We start from the raw sequence: 15,251 nt of genomic DNA on the forward strand, positions 1-15,251 counted from the left end.
ACAATTTGCAAAAAAAAACATTTATATATACCTAGTTATTATACGGCGTAAAAAATACATTTTTTTTTAGTTTGCAAACTCACAATTAAGTAAATCGATAATTTCCCACGAATGTTGTCAAAAATAAAGAGAGCTACATCTACTTAATAGAAGTCAGCCCAAATTTGAGTAAATAAATTATTCTCAAGCTGGAGTTGAGCTGAAAGAACTCAATTTTGCGTTGAATCTACCCAAATTTGAGTTTATTTTTTTATGGATTCAATTGCAAATTTACTAAACCCAACCTTGAGAATTCAGCCAATTTTGGGCTTTATTATAGTAGCCTTTCGCGCTTGAAGAGTTCGCCAATGCCTATTGTAGTGTGTAATATAGAAATAAGCTTTCTTTCATTCACTCAGAAATAAAAATAGTCACAGAATTACTAAAGTTTATGCATTAATGACTATTTTCTATCTGCCTCTCTTTCATTCTGCTGTGAGTTTTCACACTAACTGTCATTTCGACTGGGTTGAAGCTTAGCGATGCTTCAACCCAGGTAAATTGACAAATAGGAATAAAATTCCCTGCAGGATGAAAGAGAGGCAGATAGAAAATAGTCATAAATTACTAATGTCGAATTCGTTTTTGAACCCAGGTTGGAACTGGCGCAACCCGTTCTGAATCACAGTTTCTACCCCAACCCGATTCAGGTTCGACCGGACTACAATTTGTTTGACGTTTGTTTATTTATGTGTTGATCACCGACCCAGTTCCTAAAAACGAAAACGACATAAAATTTAGTCATTCTGTGACTACCCGTGTTTCTGAGTGTTCAATTCAATGACGCATGTTCTAATCTCCGTACCACGATTTTAGCCTCATTGGTACTGTACAGCTCCATCTGGTGGACTCTCTTGCTGCATTAGGGTGCGCCAAATACTATCGCTGAGTTCTATGTAGTGGGTTGTAAGACACTATGTTGCTAGTATGCATACGTTTGTGTTAGTCTTCTGTTTTATTATGTCACAATTACTTCTCTGACGCTGACCACCCCGTTGATTGTGACATGTGTCATTGAGCTGCTGAAGCAAAGAGGCGTACAAGGAAGAACCGTAGAAACATCAAAAACTGTTTGCTTTTATTATATCTTCACATAGGCATTGACTCTTTTATGATTCAATCGGGGATTCTCGCATTTTTGGTCATTATCAGAAAGATGAAGTTTGAAAGTTCTGCCGTTTCCGTGTCGCGCTCAGCTAGTTCAAAAGTGATATAGGAAATCTGTTTACACAATTTCGAGAGCAAACTGGATGGATCATGGATAGACGGATTGCGCTGCTAGTGGAAGAGCCTCGTCATCATCGGCGTATTAAATTGTAAAATCGCAGTTCGAGCATAGACATTATTTTAGGCATCTTAGGAGTACGAATCACCACGTAAGTTTTTGGGTTTAGTTTCTCATGATATCTTTCCTGGGGTTCCACACGACAAAGTATGTATGGTTCAAGTCTCAACCAGATTACGCCAGCACTGGAGAGAGAGCCACTTCAATGCCAGTGCGAGGGCTCTTGAAACTCATTTGGAACTAATATTAGATACATTAGCTACGGGTATCTTGACACGTCTTCTGATGTTTGTGGCCCAGTGAGCCATCTAAATGCATTTATAATGCAAGGCTCAATTGCTTAATTGGTGCAGTGGATAGGTTCTGTTCATTAGGATTCTTGCTGTTGGAAAATCATAAAAAAACTAAATGGATTGAATGCCAAACAAATTTATACCTACATAGACACATGAGCAGGGGTTCTCAAACATTGGTCCAATAGGAGAATCAGAATTAATTATATAAAAAAATAAAAGTGATTATTCTCATAACAGTATGGAAATAGGCTGACGTAAAGTAAACAATTACATGAAATCGAGTCGTGTCGGACGTTTTTCTGTAAAACATTGACAAGTGTCTCATTTTTCCATTTTTTGGCGCAAATCTGTTTTTTTTTTAAATAATATTCTTAATGTCTAAACAACCGATAATAGGTTTGTATGATGGTTTCTATCCATACTTTAAAAATATATGGAATCTTTAAAAATATAAGTCGAGTCTAGTACACGACACTGAACACAGTTCAGTTCGAAATACGCGTATCCGTCAAAGGATACACACTCTAGCGCATAGTTTCCCAAACTGTGGGTCGCGACCCCTAGGGGGGTCGTGAGCCGATCTTTGGTGGGTCGCGAGAAAAAATCTGTTCTCTAGGCTTTTGGTATTTTAGGTTCAAATATTCTGAAAAAAAAAAAAATTGGTTTGACGTTGTTCGTCACACTGCCATTTATTAAAAAATGCCATTTATTAAAAAATCAGTCCGAAGATCAGTTGAATCTCGACCAAGATTCTTGAAATATACATTTTCAACATGCTTGAGATGATGACGATTTTACAAATTTTGATGAGAAAAATTGGTTTACTGCTAAAGCCCTTCTTTCGAATCATATATTTATTACCGTATTCGAATAGTTTTGCAAAAATAATAATGTTTAAACAACAACTTTGCTGTATATGGAATTGTGATAGATTTTTAGAAATGCACACCATTTATTTTCTATTGATATTACAGTGAAGGTTTGCTAAATGTTGCGAAACTCAAATTTTGAAAATTTATACGATAGATTCAACCAAAAACGGTTAAATTTTCAATGAATTTTAGCTGACTACCACCACTCCTGATAAATCATAAAAATGATCATAGTCTGTCAGTTTTATGGAGCTACGTTTGCTCAAAGATGCTAGAACCCAAATATGGCGGCTTTAATTTTCACGCATTTTTAAGAGTCGTAGTCTCTCCATCCTAAAGAAGCTGCTCGTTCCTTGTTTTATCTTAAGAATGGTTGATATTATTATTTCTGTGTTATTTGAATACTTTTCTCTGAGGTATATGAATGTTTTGGTTCTGAAAATTTAATACGGATAATGATGAAAAATGATATATGTTCTAGGTAATTATAATATTTGAATTTATATCTTGATAGATATATGAGACTAGAAATGCATAGAACACAAATTCCTACACTTTCAATGTTGAAAACATTTAGAGTTATGTAACTTTTAACCTCTTGCGATTGAATCCCATTGTCAATAAGGCAAAGGTTACAAAAAAGTTGTACGCAAAAACTTATTTATTTAAGATTTTCCCTGGTGGGTCGTGAAGAATACGCATGATGGTCAGGTGGATCGTGCCTCTGAAAAGTTTGGGAACCTATGCTCTAGCGGAATTGAATGGTATACCATCAGTGCACTAGAATCCGCTCATTTAAGGGAAGTTATGTGTTCAAATGTGTATAATAAAATAACTATTGTGTCGATCAATACTATTTTTATGTCCAAGTATAGGTAATCAGCGGCAAAACAAAAAAAATGGAAAAAAAACTTTCATAAAAAAATATTTAATTGCATTTGTTACTGCAACTAAGTGTTCCTATTTCCGCTCACGGTGAACAGATTTCGTGACGAACTAACTAAAACATGCATTGTTTCGAATTTTGTTATTTATCCTGATATTTTTTATAGTCAAATCATAGCTACTACTGCAATAAAGAAGGTTGTATACTAAAATTGACATTATTTTCGAATTTTAATTTTTTGCGTGAGCGGTTATTGGAACACACAAAAATACCTAGTGATCCAATAACCGCTCACGAGGTCTTGTGTTTTCAATACATATAAAGAATTATTTTATCAAATGAAAATACCGTCAGACGACTTCATTTAAAAGTTGTTAATATTGCTAGAATATACCCGCGCGAAAAAATTTGAATTATGGCACGAAAAATCAAGTTTTACACTTTTGAGCGGAAACAGGGGCATGAGCGGATACACATTTAAAACTTCAATAATATTTCATTGACTTTAAAATTGGAAAAGTTAATTGTTCTAGGCCTTAAGTGGTTTGGCCGGAGAACTCATACCGTCAAGCTACCATTCACCGTGCATTTAAGAAATATCTGCACATCAAAAAATTATATTATTCTTCAAAATCATTTAAAGCAAACTAGAATACCACTAGGAGGCGTACAATTATACGGCTTTATGCTGAGTAAAGGCGCTGTAGGGTGACCATTTCCTGGAGATTCAAAATCAGGACAATTTGCAATTTTCCTGTACAAATTCCATTTTGTCTCAAATTCTGAATATGGCTCATATTCCGACCAGCAGTGATTACAAAGATTTTCTTTTAATTTTTAACGTTGAGGACTTGTAGTGTACGATCTCGAGAAACTTCTAATTGACGGGAATGAGCATAAGCATAAATTTAAATTTAATTATAATTAGCAATTTTACAAGCCATTAATCTATCCCTTTTACGAAGACTCTAGTGTGTTTTTACTGACAAGTATTTTCTCAAAGTTATTGTTCGAAGTCAAAATCCACAGTAGAAATCCTGTTTGTCAGACTGTCACCTAAAATTACATCAAGCATCACGTCAGTAATCCTTTAACAATCTACTGACGGTCTTTGAACATCCATTTATCTATTAAGGGGGCAGGATCCGTCATTGATTTCGGAATTTTCAAAAGCAGTTTTTTCGTTCAAAATCAAGAATGTTTTTAGGATAATGTGTTCACTGTATTGTATTCTCCAACCGAAACACAGTGAACACATTTACATCGAATAATTTTTAGTTTTGAACAGAAAAACTGCTTTTGAAGTTTCGATGATTACGATGACGGAGCGTTGATCGTTAAGTCCAAGAAAACCTTCAACAATCTCGCCAATCTCACTGATCAAGATTCTGCAAGAAAATTCCCAAGAATATATTTCATAGAATCTAAAAAACATTTGAAATCTGCTTAAAGTCTTTTCAGAGATATATCAAAGATCGAGGAAATGTCACTTGGATTCTTCGAATCATGGTTTCAAAAAGAATGTGCTTAGAATCTTTTTAGAATTTTTACAAAGAAGCTTACGATCTCGTAATAATTCGCTAAGGATCTCGCTAGAAATTCATGAAGAGTCCTATAAAAATAATCAAAGTTTTTGAGAGAAATCTGGGAAAATTTTGTACTGGAAACCGACAGTGTTTTCAAGACGATTCTAAGAGTTATTCGTTAAGGATTTTTCCAGAAACTCACGAAGGGCTTACCAACTTTAATTTTGTAGTTTCGGCCATGGTGTTTATAAATACATATTAACTTTACTGGAAGATCAAATGGTCGCAGTTAGAATATGCTCAACGGAAGAAAAAAGGTAGGTGGCTGCGTGACTACTCTAGGGTGGTGGAGTATATCTAAGGCCTATAGCTTCTCGGGAGTTTGAGCTATGGACACCTAATATTGTACAAGTTTTCCTGACATTTTACAATTTACATTCTACGAAACGCTTAACACGAATTTCCGATGACTCTCAAGACATAAAATAACCAACACTTACACGAGCTCAAATGATTTTATTAATAACATATTGTCAAACATCGACTGAATTTGAAGGTATTGTGACACAGTATGAAACGCATCCCAAACTTTCAATGCGGCAGAACTCGATTTCTGAACCACAAAACGCAACATAGATTTTGGAATAGATTCCATTTGAACATTCTTGCTGTTTTTTGGCATGAGGATAGCTTTTCCTAATCCGAAATATCTATGATATTCCACGGTGTTCGCCAAGCAGGACAAAACTTGAAATATGAAAAATAAATCAGGACGCCTCAACAGAATCTTAAAATCAGGACATGTCCTGCTAAATCAGGACGGATGATAACCCTAGGCGCTGTACATACGAACGAAAGATTCTGTGCGATCCTTTTACTAACAAATCTACTCAGCTATTTTTAGACTATTTTGGCAGCTTTCATTCATACCTCTATCTCCACAGTTATACAACAAGTAGCTGTGTAACATCTTCGAAAGGCGCTTTCTCAACCCTTTCGCAACTGTTGAATAATTTTTATACAGCTTTCCTATATTATTGAAAAAATATTATTTCCAAGCTGTTTCACACAGCTTCCGGAATTCATATCATAAGTATCTGATTTAATGTTCACAACGTTAAAGTACCTCCCACCGCTTGGGATCAAACTCACGATCGCTGCATCCACAAGCATTGACGCTGTCCTTGCTGCCACCACAGTATACATATATCGATGTCAAAGAAAACACACCGTTTTGTTCTACATCGAAAACGGTTCATATAATATTCTATAATGATGGTAAAAGATGTTACAGCCATGCTTACACCACTTCATCAGGCTGTAAAAGGGTGTGAAACGTCAAACGCAATGTTTACGTCCAACAGGCTGTGTAGATTTGCGCTCCCATTTGCGTAATCTTCTTCGATCAAGTGAAATTGCTGCTCAAAAGAGTGCGCGATGACTTTCGGTGATTATCCAGCGGAGTACAACCCGAAGGTCCACGGACCTTACGATCCTGCCCGTTACTTCGGCATGCCGGATACGCCCTTGGGCCAGGTGAATCTGAACGAATAGGGTGCTTGGTTTGGCCGCCGTGACAAGAACCCAAGGCTGCCGCTGGGGCCGTGCCTTTTGGAGCTGGAAACACAAGTACAGTCAACTATCGTTCGTTGCACTAAACCCGTAGCCCACTAGTGAAAGACTTTCGCTAATCGGGCTGAGTTTCGAGCAGTCAAATAACATAGAACAAAAGATAATCAGAGCTACCAACATTTATAAATTGCGTCTTATTTCAGAAAATAACGTTTGCCTTCGTTTTAGGTGGGCTATAGCTCAACTAACGGGAGCCCAAATAAAACGAAGCCCACCTAAATATAGTGCAACGAACGAAATTCGACTGTACTGGCATCATCGGCGGAATGGTGTTCTTCTGGGAGGGAGGCACCGATACTACACACGAAATATTAAACAAAGTTTTTCTCAAACCGCAAGATAACTCCAGTTCGCCAACGACAATCAAGGCAGACTTGATGAAAATCGCTAGTTTTTTTTTTATTGTGTACCTTCGATCTTTCCGGACTAACATGGAAAAATTCAATATTCATTTTTATTCGAAAATGTAAAAAGATGCGTATTTCAATACTTTGTATTCAATCATAATGAAAGGTGTTATCGTGACATTACTTTTGAATACTTTTGAATTGATTTTGGTCATGTTTTGATCAATTACGCGCTATTATCATGTTATTCCAGTGTTTAAGATCTGGGCTCACAGTGACATTTCGTGACAGCAGAATCTCGGCTCACTGTGACGTACATAAATTTCGTATCGGTTTCTCCCTCCCAGGTGTTCTTCTATGCCATCAACTACGGCAAACTGAAGCACCACAGGAACTACAAGTACCACTAAACGAAGACACCCTGGAAGCAGGGCAGTGAGAAGCGGAACCTATCCACAGTTCATTATATAAGCACGATCCACGGAGAATAATTTTGGCAGGATCCGGAGGGTGGTTTCGGCTTGTGGAAGATGTCAATAGTCCCATTTCCGTCATATCTAATCCCCGGTTTTTGTTTTTTTTCTTCGAAAGACAATCGTTTTTAATGAATATTAACGCTTTCCGATTTTGTTTATATGCGCTCCTAATTTTCTTATGAATTTTTGAAAACATGGATACTCACCACATTTTGAAAAATAATTCGAGATGTGGCACAGTTGGTTCTACCCTATGGATATAAGCGTGGTGATTTTCAACAGTTTTTCGATTCCACCCCTGCATTGGGATGCTTGTTTACATTTGGAATCGTCAAATCAGGTGCGCGCTCAAACTGACCGTGATCCCGGTCAGGGCGCCCAAAACAGGAGCGCTAACGAAACTAACCTGAAATTACTCAAACAAACGTTTTTGAACCAGGTTGGAACTGGTACAGCCCGTTCTGAATCGCAGTTTCAAGCCCAACCCGATTCAAGTCTTCCTGAAAGAAACATATATTTTCCTCCACAGATTCAAAAATCAAAACCACCCCCTAACAACAAATCTCTCAACCACCCAACAGTTACGGTACCGCTAGTTCCATTCGAGGCTATTTTTTACTATCCATGACGACAAATGCCACGTGAATTTTTTTTGGCTTATATGCTCTCTGTCAATTTACTGAACAAGCTTTCCTAAGAAACCGATATGTTTTGGAGCCTTTAGCTATTAGAAAACAATGAAAAACTTGCGGCACGTTAGTTCACCCACCGGGTTGAACCAACTGTGCCGCATCTCGAGTTATTTTTCAAAATGTGGTGAGTATCCATGTTTTCAAAAATTCATAAGAAAATTGGGAGTGCATATAAACAAAATCTGAGGGGCCCAGATAGCCGTAGCGGTAAACGCGCAGCTATTCAACGTGACCATGCTGAGGGTCGTGGGTTCGAATCCCGCTGGTCGAGGATCTTTTCGTAAAGGAAATTTTCTCGATTCCCAGGGCATAGAGTATCTTCGTACTTGCCACACGATATACACATGCAAAAATGGTCAATCGGCAAAGAAAGCTCTCAGTTAATAACTGTGGAAGTGCTCATAAGAACACCAATCTGAGAAGCAGGCTTTGTCCCAGTTGGGACGTAATGCCAAAAAGAAGAAGAAGAAGAATATAAACAAAATCGAAAGGCGTTAATATTCATTAAAAATTATTATTTTTCGAAGAAAAATACAAAAACTGGGGGTTAGATCTGACGGAAATGGTCTATTCATTGAAAACTTGTTTTTATAAGAGCTTGAAATATACCATAATTTTGATCCAAATCCACTGAATTTATTGAAGTTGTGCAATATTTTAACAGCTCTGAATTTGCCATAAAATTGATCCAAATCAACAGCATATAAACACAATTATATTTCCCTTGGTCCCTAAATAATTGGCGCAAATGGATAGATTATTAAGGTAATTTTGCTAACACAGTTAATCAATTCGCTTATTGCTTCAATAAAGACTGTCATTAAAAATTATTAAATCGAAATATCTGTTATCCAAATTTCGATGAATGAATGAATTCTTGATTTCAACTAAAACATTTTTAATTTTGCACTTGAATGAGAACATACAGTCAAAATTCATTGTTATCATCTATTATGTACAATTATACAATATAAGTATTTTATATAGGTGATTTATGTTACGCAACATTTACGAAGAGAGTATAATTAAATTCGAGAATTACTACAATATTTCTGGAGTTTTTGCGGATATTTGATTTTCGTTACCGTAATTTCGGGTAAAAATTGATCATTTTTCACGGTTTTTCTAGTCTGTTTTCCATAATGTTGACAATACCAATAAATGCAGGAAAACAAGTACGACGGTGAGCCGCATTGGCTAATATACCGACATTTCCATACAGATGTGATATTAGTGCTGAAAATCATCTCTGAAATAAAAAAAATCAGACAAGTTCAGACAAGAGTTGAATTTGATCACTTGTCAAAACAATTCTACATACGTAATTTGGTCTCCTCCAATCCAAATATGCTTGCTAAATTCTCAACAATGCAATATTTATGGAAATAACAAACCATCAAATTTATAAACACCTAAATGTAGCCAATTCCCAAAGAAATCTCCAGATATCTAACAAAATTTCAATAATTTCAAAAATGTTCAACACAACAAATTGGTACGCATTTCGGTGGTAAAATCTGTTTTAGGGAAATACTTCAAGTATCCTTAAAAACTTTCAGGTTGAAATCATGTCTAAATCCTTGTTTAAAATTAAAAGTTTATAGATGTCTGTCAATGTCGCACCGAAAAAGATTATGGAATTTTACATTATTTTCATAGAAATAAACATTCTTTGACGTAACAAATATCTCCAGCTCTATTAGTAAGAATAAAAAATCGTACGACATTGTGATCAATTCCATCCTACTGATCAATTTCACCCGAATTGACGGTATACTAAAATTTCATATGCTTAGCGTTTCGGGCTCATTTTGTACCAAGGGCGTCTAGAGATCTGACCCGGGCCCCCCGAAGCCCAAATCCGGCACTGCAGTAGTGTCAAAATTAAACCATGTGATACATTCGTACAAACAACAACAGATTTTTTTGAATTGTTGATGAGATTGCTCGCATTTCTCCCATAATTTCCATTTCGAAATACCCTAGGTACCCCAACACATTTGGACCTAACTCCGGAACCATCACAGAATTCAAAATTAGTAATATATGAATCAAAAATATGGTGGGACGGGGCAAGATGGATCACCTAAAAATGGATTTCTGTGAATCCCTGGATAAAAATCTAATGGATTTCTTTTCTTCATAGCTGATTAAAAAAATGTAAGCTACAATAAGTAATGAGCAATTTTCAAATCGTGACCCATCTCACCCCGTAATTTTTGTACGGGGCAAGATGGGTCAACCTACATGAAATTTATTTTTTTCTCTAGAGAAAAAATCATCATTTTTTCTCTATTCGCCTAAGCATGAATAAAACATGTCAAATCAAATCTTATCATATAGAATAATAAATGCCCCGAGTTACCCTATAACTCATTTGAGATTTTCCCTGAAAATCTCAGCAAAATCGATCGAACGATAGCAAAACTTAAGAATTTTGAAATTTTGATTTCGCCACCCAGTCCTTAAAGCAAACAATAATTAAATGTCTGTCGTAAAATAAGTGGTCACATACGGAACAAGAACGACCATTGAGAAGATATTAAAGTATTTTCTTTTATTCAATTTTGCGCTCCTTAATAGCCGGTCCGCCACAACGTCACATTAGGAACCACTGTCGTCGGATACAAGTGTGTTCAGTAGTAGTTAACTCGTCGCTATTAACTACCAACTGAGGTTGTCGCGTCTCTATGTACATGTTCGGGCTCTCCAACCAAACAATGATGACCAATTTAATGCTGCGTTAAGAACGTCTTCTTCGTATGCCATGTAAGCAATTTTTACAACTAGCTAATCTCGGAATTCGCCTCTTCGCTGCTGCTGCTGCTGTTGCTATTGCTGCAAGGTCGCGCTTGGAGAATGACGAATGTGTCAAAAACATTGTGATAATTTGATGCCATGCTTGAAAAAAAAAATCATTAGTGGGATTGAATCAGTTTATAATGGTGCGCCGTTAGCCCTAAGGGTTCATTCAAATATTACGTAACGCAAAATTTGCCATATTTAGACCCTCTCCCTCCCCCACGTAACAGCTTTTGTATGGAAAATTTTAAATTTTTGTATGGATCGTAACACCATGTAAGACCCCCTCTCTCCCCCTATTGCGTTACGTAATATTTGAACGATCCCTAATGGGAAGCATTGCACTAAGGAATAATGTTACACTTTATTTGAAATGTGCAGATTCGAAGTGAAATTCTGCTCAAATTCAAAATGTGGTAGCTGATATTATTCGCATTTCCCTCGAATTATGGAACAAATGGGAACTTAAAGTAGGTACTTCATTTTGGCCATTGATAACCGCAATCACACCAGATGTTCTTTATGGGATAAAGTGACGATATCATTCAAGCTTTGATAAGCTCGTTCCGCTAATCACATTTTTATTTCAATTCTAGGTTTTCCATGGAAAATGGTTAGATCATTACTGCAGAAAAAAATGTGCTACACAAATTTTCGCATCACACATTTGATATTCGGTGTTATCATACTGGCGACCATCATATTCTATTCCACACTGAATAGTCGACAGTTTGACATACCACCCTTAAAACGATACCCGGAGTTACGTTCCAATAGTTCGGATAAGTACTATGCCGCGTTTCAAGTGGCAAACTCGACATCACGATCGGTGCAGCAGGAGAAACAACCGAGTCGAAAGAATTGCGGATTCTTTACCTTCCTAGCGAATGGCTGTGGTTCATCTACTAACATTACAAATGTGTTGCAAAAACTTGGCGAGGCGACACTAATCTCAAATGAGTCTACGGTCAAAATAGACGCGGAAAATGATAATATACAACGAATAGACAAACTATCGGAATCCCAGCCGGTGGAAGAAGTCAAGAGGTTGATCATACCTACCAGTAAAAATGTCACATCCACGGTTAAAGCAATTCCCGCCAAACCCGCTGACGTCACAACGGAAAAAGTAGTTAAGACTAAAGATATTTATGAGCGTGGTCACATGGATGACCCGTCCACTATAACTAACATTTGTCCGAACAAAGGATCTGACGTGAATCTACTTATACTGGTCACTTCAGCGCCGACCCATCGCGAACAAAGGTTGTCCATTAGGCAGTCCTGGGGGCACTACGGTATTCGACGGGATATATCGATCGGTTTTGTGCTGGGACGCACCATGGATCAACGCATTGAGGATCAACTGTCGGCGGAAAACTACATGTACAGTGATATTATTAGAGGAAATTTTATCGACAGCTACCGGAATCTCACACTGAAGACATTATCACTACTCGAGTGGACGAGCACTAACTGTCCGAATGCAACGTATCTGCTTAAAACTGACGACGACATGTTCATAAATGTACCGAAACTACTGCAATTTATCGAATCTCACTTGAGTTACAAGCGTTCCATTTTTGGACGCTTGGCGAAGAAATGGAAACCAATACGGAACAAGAAATCCAAGTATTACGTCAGTCCGGAACAGTATTTTCCTCCAGTATTTCCACCTTTTTGTACTGGTATGTATTGCTTTCATATCTGTGTTTTTTTTCAGGACTTTTAGTGTCGCTTAGAAGTAATGCATCATTGAATGTAGTTTTTGTCAGTGCTCACCGCATCAAAACAAAGGCGCCACTGTATATGGGATTTAACATTATGACAGCTTTGCTGTTCTGTCAAACGCACAAGGCTACGGTGGCGCTATCTTTGCTTTCCATAGCGGCCGTTTTGGTTATTTTAATGATCCATTCTGGCGACGCCAAACAAAACAGAATTACCTTCTAGGCACTGCAGAATATAAGGTTTTTGAAGTTTTGAAGTCTACATGTACACGACGAAACACGTGTCAAATGTACAAATTGAAATTGAAACTGCGACACGTGCTCCGGTGGGGATCGAACCCACGGCTTCAACCTTCAAGCTGCGGAGCCCCTTAAAAGACCACCGCTTCATAGCTTCAAAACCTTATAACAGCAAAATTCCTTACACGGAGAAAATGAAGTACTCAAAAGTGAGTTCATTCCACTCAATTCGGGGGGTTTGTGCGTTAACCTAATTTTGAGTTGATCGGGTTGAAGTTGTTTTCATTTGCAGCCATGCGAAAAATTACCTACTGGCTAATTCTTTTCACTCAAGCGACAGATAAAATAACTCAACTTCCAGTACTAGGTACGCCACTTCCTCAAATTTGAGGTAACGCACTAAGGTTGGGTGTTTGGGTTGTTTTGCTCTTCGCTCTCTGACAACAATAGCAGGAGCGCATGAAACAGGGAGAGAAAAATAACTCAAAAATAAGTTAAAAAATACTTAAATATGGGTTGCTTGTTTTCTCCGTGTAGGCTGGAATTGCCTAGAACTGTGCAACTGCAGAATATAGTTGTTTTCGGAAGTACACCTTAAAATTCGCGGTTATTATACGTAAAAGTGACGATTTATATAGACATTTCAAACGTTGTCAACAGATGTGGATCAATGGGAGAGGAGGATCCTTATTAGGATAACAGTGGCGCGGAAAGTGGGTAGGACACGTAGGACATGTACTATGCACAAAAAAACCTGGGTAAGACAGTCAAAGGATTGTCCTATCCACGATTCATCCGTTTGTTATCTATAAAAAGATAAATAAATTAGAACATCCTCACTAATTATAAATGCAAGCAGTTTTGTCTATTTTTGTCACATTTGTTTAATAGAATTGGTGGTGGTTGGTCCCTAGTGATAAATCCTACCTCCGTTCTGGTCACGATCTTCAGATTATCGTGATTCGTCAACATTCTTATTGATAAAGTGGGGGGACTGGCTTGAAATGGAGTTTGAAAGAAAAGAATGTCAGAACAGGTATCCACCGGCGACGCCAAACGGACCAACGTAATGTGGTGTAATCTGGGATTTGTGGATTGAATACTGATATTTTTGCCAAGCATCAATATGGGTGACTTCCGAGGATAGCGAAACGTAAGAGGGGTTATGACAAGGTTGTGGGTAAATCCATCACATTGGGGTTGTGACTCTGTGTCTTGTAAGGAATAGGGTCTGCTTGGTATTGTAGTATGCAATAGAGTTCGGAATTGATAGACAGACTTTGAGGAAAGAAGTGGCAGCAGCACCTTGGATCTTCGAGGGCGCAGGTCTGGAGAGTTGGGCAGCTGTTAATGCTGGGTTACATTACGTAGAAAGTGGAATCTGTTTTGTCTCGCATAAATTATGGGAAGTATTTGAAAATGGTTTCTTGTTCAGAATGTGTAACGCAAGAAAGAATCTTTAGCTCTGCGTTATATTAGGAGGTTATTATAGTGCAGGGTCGAAGAGAGGATGAATATTTGATTACTTAAACTTTACGCTGCAAGATATTCGTAGTCGTTTTTCGTTTTTTTCTGATCTGCCCATAACTGCATATTTGTAACATTCGACAAAAGTAGGCATTGAGTAAATGGAATACCAAGTTTGCATTTTATTGCATTATGGGAGGAAACTAAAATTTCAAAAAATCACTAAGAATTTAATAGCGCCTTTTTTAAGCTGAAATTTTGTACAACTCGTATCGCATATTGGATGAATGGTCAGAAAATAATTCTGATAGAAATTTCGTTGCTACTGCATTATGAGGCTGATGTATAATCTCAATGTGACTGTTATGCGGTTACAATTGCCAATGTGACAAATCAACTTGGTATTTTTTTCGAATTTTCTAGAACAATCTCACAGATTTCAGTAAGTTGATCGAATGTATTTGTCATTTGATGACTCTCCCCGGTATTAACTCAAAATTGTCAAAAATGTCTAATGTGACAAATATGCAGTTATGGGCAGTGATGTACAGGTATAAACAGGTATATTTAGCCTAAATAACCTAAATAATGAACAATCATACGCGTAGAGCCTACGGGTCATGAAGTTAGGATTGAAATCAAAGTAATATTGCGCATTTCTTTCACACCACAGGATTATCGCAGAAGTTTTTACATGTGCGGAGGTGCCGGTAGAGGCAGTGTTGCCACATTTTTTTCGATTCTCATCTGTGTTTTTAGGCGAAAAAATCTTTTTTATCTTAAGTCAACCTCCAAAAATCTTGGTAAAAATCTGTGTTGCGCTAAAATCAAAATAAACCCTTTTTAGATCGAAAAGAACCTTTGCAAACGTATTATGACTATTCTTGGCATATCAACAATTTTTAATTTGAACTTATTCTACTAAAAATAAATTAAAAGTGCATAATTCATTCTAAAACTA

The 15,251-nt window shown here is 37.2% G+C and overlaps 1 protein-coding gene across 3 annotated transcripts; it reads left to right on the forward strand.

The window, feature by feature from the left end:
• The first annotated feature begins 1,040 nt into the window (after nucleotides 1–1,040).
• Nucleotides 1,041–12,600, forward strand: LOC110681173. 3 transcript variants are annotated; one of them, XM_021856946.1, is made up of 2 exons: nucleotides 1,041–1,415; nucleotides 11,450–12,600. In XM_021856946.1, exon 2 carries the CDS (start codon nucleotides 11,464–11,466, stop codon nucleotides 12,583–12,585), a length of 1,122 nt encoding a protein of 373 aa, XP_021712638.1. In that variant the 5' UTR covers nucleotides 1,041–1,415; nucleotides 11,450–11,463; the 3' UTR covers nucleotides 12,586–12,600. The 3 variants fall into 3 exon arrangements, with proteins under 3 accessions (XP_021712638.1, XP_021712637.1, XP_021712639.1); XM_021856945.1 differs by lacking the exon at nucleotides 1,041–1,415 and adding an exon at nucleotides 10,618–10,820; XM_021856947.1 differs by lacking the exon at nucleotides 1,041–1,415 and adding an exon at nucleotides 11,182–11,323.
• The last annotated feature ends 2,651 nt before the right edge of the window (nucleotides 12,601–15,251 follow it).

This window comes from Aedes aegypti, unplaced genomic scaffold (assembly GCF_002204515.2).
Source record: "Aedes aegypti strain LVP_AGWG unplaced genomic scaffold, AaegL5.0 Primary Assembly AGWG_AaegL5_hic_scaff_515_PBJ_arrow, whole genome shotgun sequence".
NCBI classification, from domain to species: Eukaryota; Metazoa; Arthropoda; class Insecta; order Diptera; family Culicidae; genus Aedes; species Aedes aegypti.